Genomic DNA, 20,005 nt, shown 5'->3' with positions numbered 1-20,005 from the left:
GGACTAAGCTGGAACGCCTCGGAAAAGTCTGTCTCCCTTAACACACCCTTCAAAACGGAACACAGCAGCGCCTAACACTGCTGTTATTAGGCAGAAATAGGTGTGGCGGTGGTGCCGCCGGAGTCGAACCACAAAGGGTTCTACCACCTTCAAACGGTACGGTACGGTGTTGTACGGTACCCTAAAAATGGTTGCAAGACTAAAGTAAATACATTTTGTAGCATACCGGTACTTCCTTTAACGGCATCTGGTAAATTGTCCAAAGATTCGTAGATATTTTCGTCGCCTTCAGCATTAATCTTCGTGCTTTTTAGTTTCCTGAAAGGCCCAGTGCTGTATCTATCTGTTAAAAGAATAAAAAATCATATTAATTTGTAATTGAGATTTTTCCGAGGCGTTCCAGTTTAGTCCTCGGGGGTAGCGGCGCATCTGTGGCCGACCTCAGGTAGGAATATCTAATCCTATCTGGGGTTGATTACAGATGTCCATGGGCGGCAGTAGCCACTTACCATCAGGCGGACTGCATGCTCGTTTACTACTTCTATGGTATAAAAAAAATATTTTTCAAAAATATATCTTATGCTGTGTCTGCTCGCTTGATATTTGTCGCAAACTCCAAACTTTTACAAACGTTTGGCTTAATTATTTTGGTACAATTTGGTACACAAACCAAGTCAAATACTCTATCCACACGTTTGACTTTGTGACGCTTTGATGTAATTCGACAAGTGTGTAGATACGGCATCCTTTTCTTTCTCAATGAAGGGAATATCACTATATCCGTATAGTGAAATTCACAAATATGTATGTGCAAATATATAAGGTTAAAAAGCCAACTGAAAAAAAACTGAAATTATCTTTATTTTTTGTAAGTAGTAAAAGATTAAGATCTGAAACGAAAGACATTAAAAGAAAGAAAAAGATAAAAATGGTACCTTCGTGATTAGACTTTTCTTTTCGAGTCATTAATACAGTGTTCAGCGCACGTCGAGAATTTGCTACTGTAAATAGAAAAATATTAAAAAAAAAAAAACAAAAAAATACAATTAAAAACCCCACTGTCCCACTGCTGGGCACGGGTCTCCTCTCAGAATGAGAAGGATTAGGCCATAGTCCATCGCGCTAGACAAGTGCGTATTGGTAGACTTCACATACCTTTGAAAACTTTTTTTTTATAATAATAATCTTAGGTATGCAGATTTCTTTACTATTTGCCTTCACTATTTAAGCATGTGATAATCAATTTCTAATACACACATAATTTTGAAAAATCAGAGGTGCGTGCCTGGGATTTGAACCTCGGAACCCCGATCAAGAGGCCGATTTTCTTAACCACTAGGCTATCACTGCTTATTAAATCACGACTAAGAATGAGACATACATACATACAAATATGATTTTTTATAATATAAGAGTAGCAGACGAGCATACAGTCCACCTGATGGTAAGTGGGTACTGCCGCCCATGGACATCTGTAATTAACCCCAGATAGGATTCGATTTTCCTACCTCAGGTCGGCCACAGATGCGCGGCTACCCCTGAGGACTAAGCTGGAACGCCTCGGAAAGGCCTGTCTCCCTTACCACACCCTTCAAACCGGAACACAGCAGCATCTAACACTGTTGTTATTAGGTAGAAATGGGTATTCCGGTGGTGCCGCCGGAGTCGAACCACAAAGGGTTCTACCACCTTCATGTGTATGTAATACATTTGCTAATATGTAATACAGCGTATTACATATTAGCAAATATTTAATCTGTTTGAAAATTCCATTTAATTTATAAACTACTCAAAACTTTGATTAGTGATGAACATTTTGAGGAAAATTTTATAATTACTTGGTATATAAATACACATTTTCTGATTTATTTCCTTATAATGACCTGAATTTGGATTTAAAATTTAATCAATTATTATGCTTTAATTTAATTAACTATTGTAAAACCTGTTTTATATATTACTAGCTGACCCGGCAAACTTTGTACCGCCTCAAAACGTATTTATCAAATATATTTCATATAAAATATAGCCTATGTTACTCGTGGATAATGTAGCTTTCGAATGGTGAAAGAATTTTGAAAATCGGTCCAGTAGTTTTGAGCCTATTCATTACAATCAAACACACAAACAAAGTTTTCCGCTTTATAATATTAGTATAGATTTTTACCCGACTGCCAAGGAAGGGTTATGTTTTTCGCGCGTATCTTGTATATTTGTCTTTCTTTATTTGATCCGATCTAACAAACGGCTGGATGAATTTCAACTGTTAAGGTGTCATTATATTTGTCTCAATGACCCGAGTGTCCTTAGATAGGTGTTAGTAAAAAAAAATCAAAATGGCGGATTTTTGGGGCGAAATAGTAACACATTTAAAAAAAAAAGTTAACCGAACCTATCGAGTAGGGTATCAAATGAAAGGAAATTAAACGGAGATTATAAAAACATATTTGTATATATATATAACAGCAAGGTGACTGACTGACTGACTAACTAAATGACTTTTACATTTTTCAGAAATTAACGTACAGCCTAAACCAAGGACCTTACAGTTCTGAAATTTTGCACATAGGTTCTCTATATAGCGTGAATAAGTACTAAGAAAGGCCTTTTGGAAATTCTACCCTTAAGAGGGTAAAATAGGGAAAAACAGTTTTTTTGAAATCCTTTAATTTTGAAGCAACTGCTATAAAATTTTGTATTTGGCTTTCTTGATAGGAACAAGGACGCACTTATTTATCCTCCTCCGAAAAATCAACCCCGTAGAGGGTTAAATAAGGGTTAAAAGTTCCCCCTCCGAGGAGCTGCCACCTTGTCGTGGTGGAGGGGCTTGCGAGGCCCTACGATCCCCAAGGCTGTGCCGGTAGGAATACCCATACCGGATAGGCTTGGTGGGGAGGGTCCAGACTAAGAGCGGCTCAGCCTCGTCGGGAATCGAAATGATTCCACCAGGCGGGGAAGGTGCAAGGCGGATAGCCTTCACGAGGAGTTTCTTCCAATCGGAAGAACTCTGGGCGGGCTCGGTGAGCACTTACCCTGCCACCGGGCAGGCTACGGTTATTTGCCTAGCCACCGTCGATATCGTAATCCCACCCAGGAGAGGTGTAGTGGTCATGTCTCGCGGCCTCGGGTGGGACCGAGAGTCTTGCCTTAATTGGCCGGACTGCGAGGAAGAAAACCTCTATAAAAAATCACCCTAATCCCAAGCGGCGGCGCACCGCGAGGGGATGCATGGCTGGCGGGGAGGCCAGTCATTAGTGCGACTCCCGCTGCGGTACCGGCCGACACCGTAGCGGGTTACGCTCAGGCTTACCCGGGTACAGGGGGCACTGCCCGGGTGGACCGCTAATCCCCCATACTCGTGGGAACAACAATGGCGTCTCTAATCAAAAAACAAAAACAAAAACAAAAACCACACTACACAAAAAACACACAAACACACACACACAAACACACAACACTAAACATTGATGAGGGGGAGACATCCGGTTTGGAGGCATTCGAATCGGAGGTTAATGGGAGTACAGTGGCGGGTACGGGCCGGAGCCGCCTGTGGAGGAACCGAAGGAGGCACGATCAGAGCCTTCCAAGGTCAGAGCTGTCGAGCGAAGAGGAAGGTGCTTGCACACAAGTTGCTCCAGCTAGAATAAAGAACAGAAGAAATGAATTTCTTCTACAGCAGGAGATCAGCTGTGAAGCGGCGGTCCAGACGCTAGCGACGGGCGACAGGCCTCAAGCGAAAACACCTGGTGGTGACGACGACGATCGTACGGCCGTCGCTCTAAAGGAGCAGGTGCTTCAGGATGTAAGTGCTATACTCAACGTGTCCACAAAATCAAAACATCTTAAGGGCACGTTTCAAAAAGCACTAAAGGAGGCAGCCACATCGATTAAGGTGGCAGTCGAAGCCCTGCACACCAGAACTGCCTCCGATGAAAATCTGAAACTACAGGCGGACAACTCTCGCATGCATAAGGAGGTGGCGGACTTGCGCAAGGAAATGGCAGTGCTTCGAGAACAAATAGCTCAGCTGGAAATTGCCCCGTCCCGAGAAGTACCCGAAGTGCCATTGCAAACAGTAGCAAGCACGGCGGAGCTGTCGCAGTCCATAATGCTCCAAGTGGGGGATATGCTAAATGCACGCTTGGAAGAACTGGAGAATAGATTACCCCAGCGTGCTATCGACCGCAGCTGCACATTTGCGGAGGCAGTCTCAAAGCCAGGTAAGGGCCAAGAGACCACGCGACAAACGGGAGTTTCCAGTAATGAAACTGGGGGTAAAAAGAAGGGCAAGGAAAAGGCACAACGCCCGAAAAAAGGTGACTACCGCCCACCCTCTCCGGCACCTACGCCAAAGGAGAGTGAATGGGTGGTGGTCACCAAAAAGGGTAAGAAAAAAAATAATACACCGCAGGCAGCTGCCCCAGGGCAAAAAAGCAAGAAAGGTGACAGAGGTGCTCCTGCTGAAAAGGCTGGGAAGTCCAAAAGTGATCGGCCAATGCCAGTAAAACTTCGCCCCCCTCGTTCCTCTGCTGTAGTCATTACACTACAGCCAGAGGCAGAAAAGCAGGGAATCACTTTTGCCAAAGTGTTGGCGCAAGCTAGGGCTGGCATCGATCTTCCCAGCCTTAACATAACTAGCCTGAAGTTCCGTACAGCGGCCACGGGCGCCCGTATCCTAGAGGTGCCAGGTGCCTGCAGCGGCGACAAGGCGGACTCCTTGGCAGAAAAGCTCAGAGAGACCTTAGGTGAAGGAGTCGCAACTGTCTCAAGACCTGTGAAATGCGCGGAAATGCGGATCACAGGTCTAGACGACTCCGTGACGCCGGAGGACGTTGCAGTCGCCGTGGCACGAGATGGGGGATGTCCGAGGGAGGGGATCAAAGTGGGCATAATACGACCGACACCGCGTGGAGTTTGCTCCGTATGGGTGCGGGCTCCCGTGGCTGCTGTAAGAAAAATTGGGAATGTTGGCCGGCTGTTAATTGGCTGGGTTTCAGCAAGAGTAGAAGTGCTGCAGCCGAAAACACTGCGGTGCTACCGGTGTCTACAAGGTGGACATGTCAGGGCGCATTGCACTGCAGAGGCTGACCGCAGCGAAGAATGTTATCGCTGCGGTAAACCCGGCCATAAGGCCAACGCGTGTACCGCCACACCAAAGTGCTCGGTATGCGCTGCGGCAAACAGGCCGGCGGATCATCGGCTGGGGAGCAAAGCGTGCTCCCCGCCAAATAAAGTGAAGAAGGGGGTCAATGCAGCTACTGCTTCCACTCCCGTTGCTGTTGATACTGCTGTTGCTAAGAAGACTCCTGCTGCTGCCACATCGGCCCTAGCAGCTGTTGACTGTCCTTCCACCGAAGGAGGGACGGGAGTTGTAGTGGTCGCCAAGCCAATCTAAGTATGGCCAACCGCCTACTCCAGGCGAATATCAACCACTGTCGCGCTGCTCAGGACCTGTTGATTCAAAGTATGGCGCAGTGGTTGGTAGAAGTGGCGGTTGTTGCGGAACCATACTTCGTCCCTCACTTGGATAACTGGGTGGGAGACCAGGATGGCTTGGTGGCCATTGTATTGTCAAGGACACTGCGAGTCCCGCCTCTGACCACAATCCGGAGAGGCAAGGGATATGTGGCGGTTCGCTGGAGGGAGTACGTCCTGATTGGGGCCTACTTCTCGCCCAATAAACATCTAGCCGATTTCGAAGCTTTCTTGGGTGAGTTGGAGGCCCTAATAGGATCAATCCAGCCTCGCCGTGTGCTCGTCCTCGGGGACTTCAATGCCAAATCAACGGCCTGGGGTTCCCCTAAGACTGATGCTCGCGGCGAGGTGTTGGAAGAATGGGCGACGACGACCGACCTCTTAGTACTAAATCGTGGGTCGGCAAATACATGCGTGCGGCAGCGGGGGGGTTCTATTGTGGATGTCTCGTTCGCTTCTCCCGCTGTGGCAAGCATCGTCCGGGGCTGGAATGTTCTGGAAGGGGTGGAAACATTGTCGGATCATTTGTATATCCGATTCGACATTTCCAGCTCGCCAGAACACCCGGATCGTCGTCGCCCCAGAAACTCGGTACATAGATGGGTGCTGGGGAGTCTCAACAAGGATGTTCTGGTAGAAGCTGCCATCGTCCAGGCCTGGCTGGCTCCACCTGAACCTGTGGAGGTTGAGGGGGAGGCGGAGTGGTTCCGGGATGCTATGTCCAATGTGTGTGATGCCAGCATGACCCGGGCCAAACCGCATCCTCCAAAACGTCGGGTGTACTGGTGGTCCCACGAAATCGCAGAGATTCGCTCAGACTGTGCAGTGGCGAGACGCCAGTACACCAGGCACCGCAGGTTGCGAATTCGTAACATCGACCATGGCGCGGTGGAGCAACAGCTGTACGAGGCCTATCGAGAGCGACGATTAGCCCTGCAGCTGTCAATAATCCGGGCTAAAGAGGAAGCCAAGATGGAGCTTCTCCAGACCTTGAGTCACGATCCGTGGGGGCGTCCTTATAAGATAGTAAGGGAAAAAATGCGCCCTTGGGCGCCCCCTCTGACTGAGACTCTCCAGCCCCAGCTGCTGGAAGATGTGGTATCCACTTTGTTTCCGGCCAGAGTGGAACACTCCCCTCCTACGATGGCACCATCCGATTATGCCTCAGGGTCGGAGTGGTCGGAGGTGCCCAAAGTGTCGGAGGAGGAGATGGGCGTGGCCATCCAAAGGCTCCGGGGTAAAAATAAGGCTCCGGGACCAGACGGAATACCTGGTCGCGCTTGGGTACTAGCTCTGCAGGAGCTAGGGGACCGATTCTGCAGGCTATTTGATGCCTGTCTGGAGTCGGGATCGGTCCCGAGACAGTGGAAGACGGGCAACCTTATCCTTTTGAAGAAGGAGGGACGCCCCGCAGAGTGTCCTTCATCATATAGACCGTTGGTGATGCTTGATGAGGCCGACAAACTTTTTGAGCGCGTGGTGGCAGGTCGGCTCATCAAGCATCTGGGGGAGGTGGGTCCCAATCTGTCCGGCAACCAATATGGTTTCCGGGAGGGCCGTTCGACCATTGATGCAATAATGCATGTCAAGGCCCTCTCAGATGAGGTGGTGGCCCGGCGCGGGGTGTTGCTGGCGGTGTCGCTTGATATAGCTAATGCCTTCAACACCTTGCCATGGGCCAGCATTATGGAGGCACTGAAACATCACAGGGTGCCTCCCTACCTCAGCCGGATTGTTGGTGCCTATCTCTCCGATAGGTACATAAAGTACCCGGTACGCGAGGGACACGCACTCAGTCGGAAGATGACGTGCGGTGTTCCACAGGGCTCGGTTCTTGGCCCGCTTCTGTGGAACATCGGATACGACTGGGTGTTGCGGGGTGATCTGCCCCCGGGAGCTTCCGTGACCTGTTATGCGGATGACACGCTGGTCACGGCCCGGGGAGCTAACTACGACGAGGCTGCCCGTCTTGCCACTGAAGCGGTGGCACTGGTGGTTGGTAGAATAGAGATGTTGGGACTCCAGCTGGCTAGCGCAAAAACCGAGGCCCTGTGTTTTCACGGGCCGAGGAGGGCGCCGCCGCGGGGGTCTCACATACTCATTGGTGGAACCCGTGTCGAGGTGAAGTCAAAAATGAGATACTTGGGACTCATCCTCGACAGCCGCTGGAACTTCCGCGAACACTTCACGCGATTGGCTCCCCGGTTAATGGGCGCGGCAGCTGCATTAAAGCGGCTGCTGCCCAATCTCGGGGGGCCTAGTGCGAGTAGCCGTCGCCTATACATGGGGGTAGTGCGGTCCATGGCCCTATACGGGTCACCCGTATGGGTGGAGGCCCTGACAAGGCAGAATGTCACCCTCCTTAAAAGACCACAGAGGGTGATGGCCGTCGGGGTCATCCGTGGATACCGCACCATCTCCTTTGAGGCGGCGTGCGTACTGGCAGGGTGCCCTCCCTGGGATCTGGAGGCGGGGGTATGCGCGTCGATATATCGATGGCGCGCAGACCTCCGGAACCGTGAGGAACACCCCACGCCGAAGGAGGCAGAAGAGCGGAAATTCCACGCTCTGCAGTCCATGACTGAAAAGTGGAAAGAGAGGCTGGCTGAACCCACGGCTGGCCTCAGGACTGTGGAGGCTGTCCGTCCGGTGCTTGAGGATTGGACGGACAGGCGGCATGGGTCGCTTACCTTCCGGATGGTGCAGGTGCTTTCGGGACATGGATGTTTCGGGAAGTACCTGTGCCGCATCGGGAGGGAGCCAACCGCCCAGTGCCACCATTGTAGCAGCGACGAGGACACGGCGCAGCATACGCTGGAGGAATGTCCTGCTTGGGACAGCCTGCGTTGTGCACTCGTCGCTGCAGTGGGGCCTGACCTCTCGCTGCCGACCGTGGTGAAAGCTATGGTCGAGAGCGACAGGTCATGGAAAATGGTGAAATCCTTCTGCGAGGATGTGATCTCGCGGAAGGAGGCTGCGGAGAGGGAGAGAGAGAAATCCTCAGACCTTCCTATCCGCAGCCGGAATACCGGGCGGAGGAGAAGGGCTCCCCACGCCCATTTCCTGCCCCCATAACAGAGGCATTGGCGTAGGAGACGAGGGTGTCTTACGTCATACAACATCAAGCCTCGAGGTGGCGCGCGCGGTGTTCCCGCGCGCACCTCACTGACGAGTAGATGGAGTAGCTCCAGCTCCATCCCAAACTGAGATTGGCCTGGACGCGGGCAAACGCCGTCGGGACTGCGGACGAGTGCTACTAGCGTACCCGTGGTCCCGACAAAGGGCGTACAGAGGAACACCGTGGGGTTTTAGCCGGTAGGAGTCCGGCATATCCTCTCCGCTGCCCCCGCTGCTGAGAGGAACCCATGAAGGGTTTCCCCACGAGAAAAAAAAAAAAAAAAAAAAAAAAAAAAAGGGTTAAAAGTTCATTTGAACAACCGTCAATTTTGAAGCAAACACTATGAAATTTTGTATCAAGCTTGTTGGATAAAAATAATGAAATTTTACCTCTAACGAGGTAAAATAATGACTGAAATTTTGAATTACTGAAGTTATATATTTTATAGACCTTAAATGGTGATTTTTTCTCGCGAAATAGTAACACATTTAAAAAAAAAATAACCAAACCTATCGAGTAGGGTGTCAAAATAAAGGAAATTGAGAGGATATTACACATACATTATATAATATATCTTATATATAAAATTCTCGTGTTAGTTACCGTACTCCTCCAAAACGGCTTCACCGATTTTCACCAAATTTTATGTACATATTCATTAGGTCTGAGAATCGGCCACTATCTTTTTTTTACCCCTAAGTGATAAGGCTTGTTCGCCCTTAACATTTTTTTTATTTATATGGCAACACAACGTTTGCCTGGTCAGCTAGTACATATATACACATCGAGATCACTGTCTGACTAAATGAGTGAGTTGCTGTGCCAGAGATCAACGCAAAGGGAAACCGCTGAACTTAAGCGTGCTGGAATTTTACACATAGGTTCTTTATATAGCGTAAATGAGCACTACTAGGATAAAATAGGTTAATATTGTTAGAACATCTTTTGTTTTTGAAGCAGACACCTACTATGAATCTTTGTATTGGCTTTCTGCATAAAAATAATAAAATACGTATTTCACTGCTTTTGGAAATTCTACTTCAGCCTTTTTGGTGCATTCGGGTTTTTGGTTTTTAAATTAATTGTATTTCTATTAGGTTAATATTGTAAATAATTTGCTATGTAATTAAAAATAAATAAAAGGGGTTAAGCTTTAAATCTGAATTTACTTATCACATATATTTAATATTACAAAACAATAAAGGTAGTAAAAGCCTCTGTGGTTCGTCTCCGGCACCACCGCCACACCTATTTCTGCCTTACACTGTTATTAAACAGTGTTAAGCGCTGCTGTGTTCTGGTTTGAAGTGTGCTAAGGGGGACATATTTGCGAGGCATTCCAGCTAAGTCCTTGGAGGTAGCGGCGCATCTGTGGCCGACCTCAGGCAGTAATATCTAATCCTATGAGGGGTTGATTACAGATGTCCATGGGCGGCAGTAGTTACTTACCATCAGGTGGACTGCATGCTAGTTTGCTACTCCTGTTTTATATAATTATAGTTTACAAACTAAAAACCATGCTAAAATCGCACAAGGAAAATCGTTAACCCTGATTTCTGACGATCCTCATAAGGTGAATGGGATAAAATTGATTAAATCGTGTATTGTCATCGGTTTTTGATAATTGTTCAAAATTTTAACTTAATCGGACCATTCGAAGTGGGTAAAAATCGAGTTCAAAGATTCCGTTACATACATACATACATAGATACAGGTGAAGCTAATAAAAGCGTGGTAATAAAAAATCTTACATAGATAGATAGATAGATATTCTTTATTGCACACTTCAATAGAACATAACAATAGTACACAATTATCTTACCTTTCCGTCTGTACCTAATTATATAAGCAGTTTGAATTATGACGATCAGAACAATAAAACCAACTCCCGCGCCGACGTACTTATATAAATCTGTTGAAAAAAAGTTTTTATTATCAATGTCATCATCAAATCAAATCGAATTTCTTTATTCAAAACTAGCTGACGCGGCGAACTTTGTACCGCCTCAAAATCTATTTATTACATATATTTCATATAAAATATAGCCTATGTTACTCGTGGATAATGTAGCTTTCGAATGGTGAAAGAATTTTTAAAATCAGTCCAGTAGTTTTTGAGCCTATTCATTACAATCAAACAAACAAACAAAGTTTTCCTCTTTATAATATTAGTATAGATAGGTTCTTTACTGAGCACTTTTTGAATGTCATTACATCTAATTCACAAGGTGTTTCGTTGTGGAGAAGAAGCGGCGAAAGAAACACTTTTAAAAAATAAATGTTTTATACAATGGCAAACTTAACCCAATGGTTCATGTGGAACTGCAGCTACTTCAGACCACACCTTTTTATCAGTCAAATAATCACTTAGCCTATAGTACGCTTTTTTACATAGCGTTTGTTTAACGACAAGTTTAAACTTTTTTCTGTGAGATTCAAGATGTGGTCGGGTATTTTATTGTAGTAGTCAACCCCACTGTCCCACTGCTGGGCACGGGTTTCTTCTCAGAATGAGAAGGATTAGGCCATAGTCCATCGCGCTGTACAAGTGCGTATTGGTAGACTTCACATACCTTTAAAAACATTTTTTTAGGATTTCTCAGGTATGCAGGTTTCCTCACGATGTTTTCCTTCACCGTTTAAGCAAGTGATAATTAATTTCTAATACGCACATAATTTTGAAAAATCAGAGGTGCCTGGGATTTGAACCTGATGGTAAGTGGCTACTGCCGCCCATAAACATCTATAATCAACCCCAGATAGGATAAGATTCCTACCTGCGGTCGGCCATAGGTGCGCCGCTACTACGGGACTAAGTCGGAACGCCTCGCACGAGTATGTCTCTCTTACCACACTTCAAACCAGAACACAGCAGCGCTACACTGTTGTTATAACAGAAATAGGTGTGGCGGTGGTGCCGCTGGAGTCGAATCACAAAGGTAAGGTTAATCCGCGTTCCGAATGATGCCCGACTGCCCTTATTGCTAAATTTAGAAGTTTTAGTGATATTTTGTAAAACGAAGTGTTAACTTACCAGGGTTTCCTCCGTCCTTTGGATCTGAAAATTAAACACGTTAAAATTAACTATGAATATTTTATATAAAGCACTTCTAAATATATATAACTCAAAGGTGACTGACTGACATAGTGATCTATCAACCCACAGCCCAAACCACTGGACAGATCGGACTGAAATTTGGCATGCAGGTAGATGTTATGACGTAGGCATCCGCTAAGAAAGGATTTTGATCAATTCTATCCCCAAGGGTATAAAATAGGGGATGAAAATATTACTTCGTAACGCGAGCGAAGCCGCGGGCAAAAGCTCGTTAGATAATAAGCTTCACTGAGAGTAATTTTGAGTTATAGTCTAAGATCCCAATATAAGACTACCTTCACCGAGCTGGTTAATGGATATAAAGTATTTTAAGTCGTATTAAATATGTCGATAATTATATTGCAAATGGTTGTCTAAAAAATTCAGTCCAGAATATGATTTTTTCACAATTAAAAAAAACCTTAAACATTTCACTGGTCTGGTTTATGGACAAATTACATACCAAACGAAAGTATGAAGCCTAAAGAATATGTAAATGTTAGGTTGACTATTCTTTTCCTATCACAACCCTTGGGTAAGTGGGTATAGACAGGTAAACAAGTTGGCCTTTTTTTTTTTTTTTTTGTTTACGAGGGGGAAACCTTCAAAAGGTACCCGGTGTCGTGGGAGCGACGTAAGGTTATGTGGGATTCTTACCGCACTAAAACCCCCCCGGTGGCCGTCCTCGGCGCTGCGTAGAGGGCTCCGGGATCTCCAAAGGAACGCAACCGGAGCCCTCTTAGCGCGTTCCTTGGGTAAGTGGGTATAGACAGGTAAACAAGTTGGCCTACCCATGGACTGTGACAGGAAAAAATAGTCAACCTAACGTTTACATATTCTTTAAGCTTCATACTTCTTTTATGCTTTATAGCTTTTCTTAAAAAAAAGCTTTATCATGAAATGATAAAGCTTTTTTTTAATTGTAAAAAAAACATTTTCTTGCATTTGCAATATTCTTTTTGACATATTTAAATATGTACTCCTGAGGACTAAGCTGGATCGCCCCAAAAAAGTATGACTCCCTTACCACACCCTTCAAACCAGAACACAGCAGCGCTTAACACTGCTGTTATGAAGGAGAAATAGTTGTGGTGGTGGTGCCGCTGGAGTCGAACCACAAAGGGTTTTACCACCTTCATACTAATAATCATCTTTAATTATTATATCGATGATTCTATGCAAGTAAATGTAAAAGTAAAAGTAAATAAACCCATGAAATCCGAAATATTTACACTTTTGAATGAATGAAACCGCGAAGTACAGGGGGGTTACTACCATCTCTTAACACAATATTATTTTAATCATACTTTTACTTTTTTTTCGCAGGAAATTTAACTTTTGGCGGAAAATATGACAATTTCAGTTAATTTTATACAATGATAAGCGAAAAATGAATAAGGGTTTAAGTTTGTTCAGAGTATGACGGAAATTACTGTTTTAAGGAGGAAATATAACTTTCCTGAACTATGATGGTCTTTAAAAGATGGTGGAAGGCTCCCTGTTCGTATAATAAATTGGAGAGTATTTACCTTTTTCTGGAGGCGTTTCTTTTTCATTGTCTTTTGGCCCTGTGACAGACGGACAGCGTGATTAAATTAATATTATCTTTATTTAAACAAAGCGTAACTTTTATTTACAACAGAAAAGATAAATAATTAAAATACTTAAACATAATCTACAATTTTAAATTAAAAAATAAATAATAACAAAATTAAACTTATAAAATAAAAACATCGTCCAAAACCCTTTCTAAAAAAATTAAAATTAAGAAAAGAATTAAAATTATTAAATTAAAAATTAATTATCATCAATCACATCACATCATCAACCCATTACTGTCTTACTGTTGGGCACAGGTCTCCTCTCAGAATGTGATGGATTAGGCCATAGTCCACCGCGCTGGCCAAGTGCGTATTGGTATTCACATACCTTTGAGGTTTTTTTGTAATAAATCTCTCGGGTTTCTTCACGATGTTTTCCTTCGCCGTTTAGCAAGTGATAATTAATTTCTAATAACTTTGAAAAATTAGAGGTGCGTGACTGGGATTTGAACCTCGGGCCCCTCGATCGTGAGGCCGAGTTTCTTAACCACTAGACTATCACTGCTTTGCTCAAAAATAAATTATAGTTTTTATAAAATTGGCAAAGCACAAGTCAAATTCACACCTGGAGAGCTCCGTACCAACATTTTTTTTATGTTTTTAGTATTTGTTATTATAGCAGCTACTGCAGTACATGTTTAAAGAGTTTAAAGGTTTCGTAACATACATATATACGTACATACATACATACATACATACATACATACATTCATACATACATATATACATACATACATATATACATTCATACATTCATACATACATACATACATACATACATTCATACATACATACATACATTCATACATATACACATACATATACACATACAGGTGGAGTTAATAACAGCGTAGTAAATAAGTTGAAGAGTATTTACCTGGTATTGGAGGCGTTTCTTTTTTCCACTTAATACCAGTCGGGTCTGTGACAGACAAAGCGAATCAAATAAAATTAAAGTTAAAAACAAGAAAAAACAGGAAGATTTTAAAATTTAAAAAACTAAAAACCATGCTTTTATAGTAAATTAAACTAAAAAGTAAAAATGTTGCAATTTAGTAACTTTGTCATGAACTTTCTCTAAGGCACTCGAACACTGCCTCGAAAATTATTAATACTGAGGATGTTGATAAGGAGAATGGGATAAGATTATTAAAATCGTGTATTGTCATCGGTTTTTGATAATTATTCAAAATTTTGAATATAACTGCCCGTTCAAAGTGGGTAAAAATCGAGTTCAAAGATTCCATAACATCCTTACTAATATTATAAATCCGAAAGTAACTCTGTCTGTCTGTCTGGTTGTCTCTTCTTCACGCCTAAACCACTGAACCGATTTTAATGTAATTTTGTACAAAGATAGCCTGAGACCCGAGAAAGGACATAAGATAGTTTTTATCCCGGAAATCCCACGGGAACTAGTGATGGCGATCTAAGATCGATTAATTGGAGAATCGATCTTTTGGACCAAAAAAAATCGATTATTTTAATCGATATTAGTAAGGATTGAATCGCAAACTTTGCATTTGATCAAGTGATGATCTTTAGCAAAGTTGTTGTCCATGAGCCCACGAAGGTTTCAAAGTTGGTACGACCAATTTTCGCCAGATGGCGCCACTGTCATTCCAATGAAGGTACGAAATTTCAGTTTTATGTATATCAGTATGTCATACTATTTTCTTTTAAACGCGGGCAAAGCCGCGGGCAAAAACTAGTATCTACATACATAAAGCGTAGCAATAGAGAGTAATTAAATTTATGGTAAAGGAAAATAGCTAAGAAACCGTTATGTTTCGGCATTTTTTAGTTTGTCTATTGAACCGTACTAGGCAGACAGTTTAAAATTTAATAATGCATTTCTGCAATAGACATTGCTTTGCTGCTATGACATTATATAATAAAAATAAATAAAAAATAAATGAAAATTTACAGAATACAGAATAGTGTACATCGATACGCACTTGACCAATTATTGTTCTTAATTATACGTCATCAACCTTGTTTTTTCTGTTCCATGTCATCAACTCATTACTGTCCCACTGCTGGGCACGGGTCTCCTCTCATAATGAGAAGGATTAGGCCATAGTCCACCGCGCTGGACAAGTGCGTATTGGTACATATCACATACCTTTAAGAACATTTTTTAAAGATCTCACAGGTATACAGGTTTCGTCATGATATTTTCCTTCACCGTTAAAACAAGTGATAAATAATTTCTAATACCAATTTCTAATTCCAATAAATCAGAGGTGCCTGTGATTTGAAGTTCAGACCCTCGATCGAGAGGCCTTTCAACCACTAGGCTAAAACAAACCGTAGTCTGAAATTAATTTTACAAGTCTCATTCAAATTCACTTACCTTTTAAGACGAAGTTAAAAGTACAGTTCACAATGTCAGGTAAGTAAGTACATTTTCTTTGTTTTAAATTCTTCGGATCTTCTATATACTCTTTTCTAAAATTGGAGCCCACCTGTAAGTAACTAGCAATTATTATGAACATAAAAAACTACTTAAAAATATAGGGGTAGAGACTATCACAATTTAGAGGAGTACAACGACACCTTAAAGGTGGTAGAACCCTTTGTGGTTCGACTCCGGCGGCACCACCGCCACACCTATTTCTACCTAATAACAGCAGTGTTAGGCGCTGCTGTGTTCCGGTGTGGTAAGGGAGACAGACTTTTCCGAGGCGTTTCAGCTTAGTCCTCAGGGGTAGCGGCGCATCTGTGGCCGACCTCAGGTAGGAATATCTAATCCTATCTGGGGTTGATTACAGATGTCCATGGGCGGCAGTAGCCACTTACCATCAGGTGGACTGCATGCTCGTCTGCTACTCTTATATTATAAAAAAAAAAACCTTATGTTAAGCCGTTTGGGCTGTAGCGTGTCAAAGAATGACACATACATACATACACCATAGATATCTGACCGCTTTGTAATTGAAGGAAGCCATTAAATGGCTTAAACGGCTGCTATCTCTGTCAGCAAATGGCTGTCATGGTGTAATTTACAGGGCACAATGCCGATATGCGCAGTTAAGTGGTGCAAAAACACGAGATCGAAGAAAAAGTTCGGAGAAATATCGTTTCATTCGTAAATGATCTAAAACCTTCATTTTTTAAAATTTTTCAAATACGAAAATAGATGACAGTGACAACTTCAATTGTCAAAACTGGTTGTGACATTGACAATTCACTGGAGTGAGTAATCTTTACTAATCTATTGTAAGCTCATTATACCTGAAATAATATTTTATATAATAAAAGATTCAGTTACAACTCCATTATTTATTTTCTCTGACAATTCATTCTATGACATCTTATTTTTCTAAAAACATAATAATCTTCTTTCGTTTTATATAGTTTCCCGCTACATTGCTTCTCACCAGCAATTAAAAAGACTCTCATTAACATTAATTAATTAAAAGTATTGTAATGAACATATACCCTAACACTTTGAACAGGAACATAGACGCTTAAACGCTTCTACACACACAGCCCCACACTAGGATTCCCTGTATCTTGTCCCTGTAGTACCAGAATAGGGCTACGGTATCCTCTGCCTGTCGTAAGAGGCGACTAAAAGGGGGCTTCCGGGGTTGGAGGCGGCAAGAGTGGGAGCTCAAACCGTCCAGCAAGCGACCCCGGGAAGGACAGCGGTTTGTGTGGTCGCATATCGCTGTAATCACCAGGGGATGTGAGAGGAGGGTAAATTGCTCCCTCCAGGCCAGAGCCCGATAGAAGGGCATCGCGTTAGGAGGACTCCGGTTGTGTTCCGTTGGAGATCCCGGAGTTCTCCACCAAACGCTGAGGACGGCCACCGGGGTTTTAGTGCGGTAAAAATCCCACATAACCCGGCGTCACTCCCATGGCGTCGGGTACCTTTTGAAGGTTTCCCCTTCGTCCAAAAAATATTTTCAGCATTTTTCGCTAATCCTTATTGTTTCGGATTTAGCCCTGAAGGCCTATTTGAAAAATTCACCCTGTATATAATTCACCATACTTACATTTTCATCCTCAACTTTTAAATTTACATCATCCTGCCATGCACAGTTTCTGCAATTTACACAAATAGGTTAATTAAACAAATCATATTAATACTATTTAAATTATAATTTAAAAAACTATAAACCAAGCAAACATCGCACGGAAAATTGTGACTGTGGCTTCATAATGGGACAAAATTATTAAAATTATATTCATGTGTATTGTCATCGGTTCTTGATAATGAATATATAAAAACATGGCGACCCGTGCCCACTTCGTTGGGCGTTAATTATATTATGTGATACAATTAATAATAATAATAATTTTATTTATTTATTTTTATTGTATTTTGGACACAGACAGTCATGTATTACATTACAACATCTTAAGCTAACTTAATATATGTTATTCTAAACTTTGAGTGCCAACAATTTGTGTATTAAAAATACATTAGACAAGTTTTTAAGATATTGAATTGTATCTCAAGGTACATTTTAGTGTGTTTTAGTAGTTATACAACATATTACAAGGTATTATACATTTTTTCAAATAAGGAATAATTATTTTTTACTTTAAATTTACTAGTTTTAGTTTATTGTCCAAAAAAATTGTACATACAGACTTATGTATTACAGTAATCAGATAGTGCACTAATATTGTGAGAACGAATAGAGAACAACATTTTCATGAACATTATGTTCGTCTATACCGAACTCATACTGAGCGCGCGCCGGTAAAGCATCACATCTTGCCCAGTTTCCAATACATATGCCTATATTTTTCCTCTGAACTTTTTGTTCAATGATTATAAAATAGCCTATAACACTCCTGAATAGTGTAGCTTTCTGATTGTGAAAGAATTTTCATGATCGGTTCAGTATTTCCGAAGATTAGCTCTTACAAACAAACAAACAAACGAAGTTACAAATTTTGCTTTTTTTTAATAAAATGTAGAGGTAGCAGGCGAGCACGCAGTCCAACTGATGGTAAGTGATCGTTGCCGCCATTTCATCTGTAATCAACCTCAGATAGGATTAGATATTCCTACCTGAGGTCGGCCACAGATACGCCGCTAACCCTAAGGACTAAGCTGAAACGCCTCGGAAAAGTATGTCTCCCTTACCACACTTCAAACCAGAACACAGCAGCGCCGCTGCTGTTATGAGGCTCAAATAGGTGTAGCGGTGGTGCCGCCGGAGTCGAACCACAAAGTGTTCTACCTTCAAAACCTCTTTATAATATTAGTATAGATAAAAAATACAACTTACAGTGGTCCCTTATGCACGAAACGTGCAGTTCCCAAAGATTCTTTGCGTTGATGTATGATTGTACTGTTCTTCGATACAAAACATTCATTCTCGTTAAAAGTTATATGATATATCTCTGAAAAGAATAAGTAATTTTCTTATACGAGTATATAAAATTCTCGTGTCACAATGTTAGTTACCGTACTCCTCCGAAACGGCTTTACCAATTTTCACCAAATTTTATATGCATATTCAAGGTCTGAGAATCGGCTACTATCTATTTTTCAAATCATTTCATGCATTTTTTTATTTATATGGCAACACAACGTTTGCCGGGTCAACTAGTTACTTATAATACAAACAAAATATCGTTTTCTTAAAATATAGACAGTATTATTTCCACTTTTTAGACGAATATTAAAGGTGGTAGAACCCTTTGTGGTTCCACTCCGACGGCACCACCGCTACACCTATTTTTGCCTCATAACAGCAGTGTTAAGCGCTGTTATGTTCTGGTTTGAAAGGTGTCGTAAGGGAGACATACTTTTCCAAGACGTTCCAGCTTAGTCCTCAGGAGTAGCGGCGTATTAGTAGCGAACCTCAGGTAGGATATAGGTAGGGGTCCAACTCAAATACCACGCCCCTCTGGGTTCTGTAGGGTTCCCTACCCAAGGATAAATAAAAACGGAAACTTGTTTTATACTCCTATATTATACATATAGGAGTAGCAGACGAGCATGCAGTCCACTTGATGGTAAGTGGCTACTGCCATGGACATCTGTAATGAACCTCAGGTAGGATTAGATATTCCTACCTGAGATCGGTCACAGTAGCGCCGGCACCCCTGAGGACTAAGCTGGAGCCTTGGACAAGTATGTCTCCCTTACCACACCCTTCAAACCAGAACACAGCAGCGTTTAATGGTGCTGTTATGCGGCAGAAAAATATATGAAGACTAGTGGTGCCCGCAGCTTTGCCCGCATTTTAAAGAAATAATATAACATACATAAAACAGAAAATTTGTACCTGCATTGGAACGACAGTGGTGCCATCTGTCGAAAATTGGTCTTACCAACTCCCAAACCCTCGTGGGCTCTTGGACAATAACTTTGCTAAAGATCATCACTTCATCAAATGCATAGTTACCGATTCTATAACTACTTACGAATTAAAAAAAATAATTAAAAAAAACCTTTTCCCACGGACTAAATTGTGAATCTATACCATTCTCAAGTCCCCTTGAACACACACAACAAATTTCATCAAAATCAGTCCAGTCGTTTAGGAGGAGTTCAGTGACATACACACGCACATAAGAAATATATGTATTAAGATATGAAGTAGAAATCACGTTTTCATTTAAATCAAAAATTACTTACCTAGAGGTTTAACATTCCCCGAATTCTCACAATTCACTTGATACACCAAATTAATGGTAAAAAATACTAAAATCAACATCTTTACATTACATTACATTACATTA

The 20,005-nt window shown here is 42.5% G+C and overlaps 3 protein-coding genes across 8 annotated transcripts in view; 1 reads left to right on the top strand and 2 right to left on the bottom strand.

Annotated features, from left to right (window-relative positions):
• Nucleotides 1-13,986, bottom strand: part of LOC140757006 (uncharacterized) — a 23,502-nt gene extending 9,516 nt beyond the window's left edge. For 2 of the 6 annotated variants that reach the window (XM_073092560.1, XM_073092561.1), the window contains exons 1-5: nucleotides 13,220-13,986; nucleotides 11,628-11,651; nucleotides 10,416-10,505; nucleotides 936-1,001; nucleotides 227-343 (exon numbers count right to left, since the gene is read on the bottom strand). In XM_073092560.1, the coding sequence (XP_072948661.1) occupies nucleotides 227-343; nucleotides 936-966 (148 nt within the window). In that variant the 5' untranslated portion in view covers nucleotides 967-1,001; nucleotides 10,416-10,505; nucleotides 11,628-11,651; nucleotides 13,220-13,986. The remainder of the gene's footprint in view (nucleotides 1-226; nucleotides 344-935; nucleotides 1,002-10,415; nucleotides 10,506-11,627; nucleotides 11,652-13,219) is intronic. The other 4 variants (XM_073092559.1, XM_073092557.1, XM_073092556.1 and 1 more) reach the window with 4 other exon arrangements.
• On the top strand, nucleotides 3,371-5,330 carry LOC140756834 (uncharacterized). Its single transcript, XM_073092364.1, has 2 exons — nucleotides 3,371-5,164; nucleotides 5,256-5,330. The coding sequence occupies exons 1-2, from the start codon at nucleotides 3,371-3,373 to the stop codon at nucleotides 5,328-5,330; spliced, it is 1,869 nt and encodes a 622-aa protein (XP_072948465.1).
• Nucleotides 8,597-20,005, bottom strand: LOC140756832 (uncharacterized). The gene is made up of 8 exons (XM_073092363.1): nucleotides 19,902-20,005; nucleotides 18,544-18,658; nucleotides 17,296-17,344; nucleotides 15,648-15,759; nucleotides 14,139-14,213; nucleotides 13,220-13,258; nucleotides 11,628-11,651; nucleotides 8,597-8,715 (listed from the first exon to the last, which is right to left on the bottom strand). The coding sequence occupies exons 1-8, from the start codon at nucleotides 19,978-19,980 to the stop codon at nucleotides 8,597-8,599; spliced, it is 612 nt and encodes a 203-aa protein (XP_072948464.1). The 5' UTR covers nucleotides 19,981-20,005.

The sequence above is a fragment of the Epargyreus clarus genome, unplaced genomic scaffold (assembly GCF_041222505.1).
Source record: "Epargyreus clarus isolate Ecla_fem2 unplaced genomic scaffold, WU_Ecla_fem_2.2 ptg000036l, whole genome shotgun sequence".
NCBI lineage: Eukaryota > Metazoa > Arthropoda > Insecta > Lepidoptera > Hesperiidae > Epargyreus > Epargyreus clarus.
This window is presented reverse-complemented; position numbering and strand designations above follow the sequence as displayed.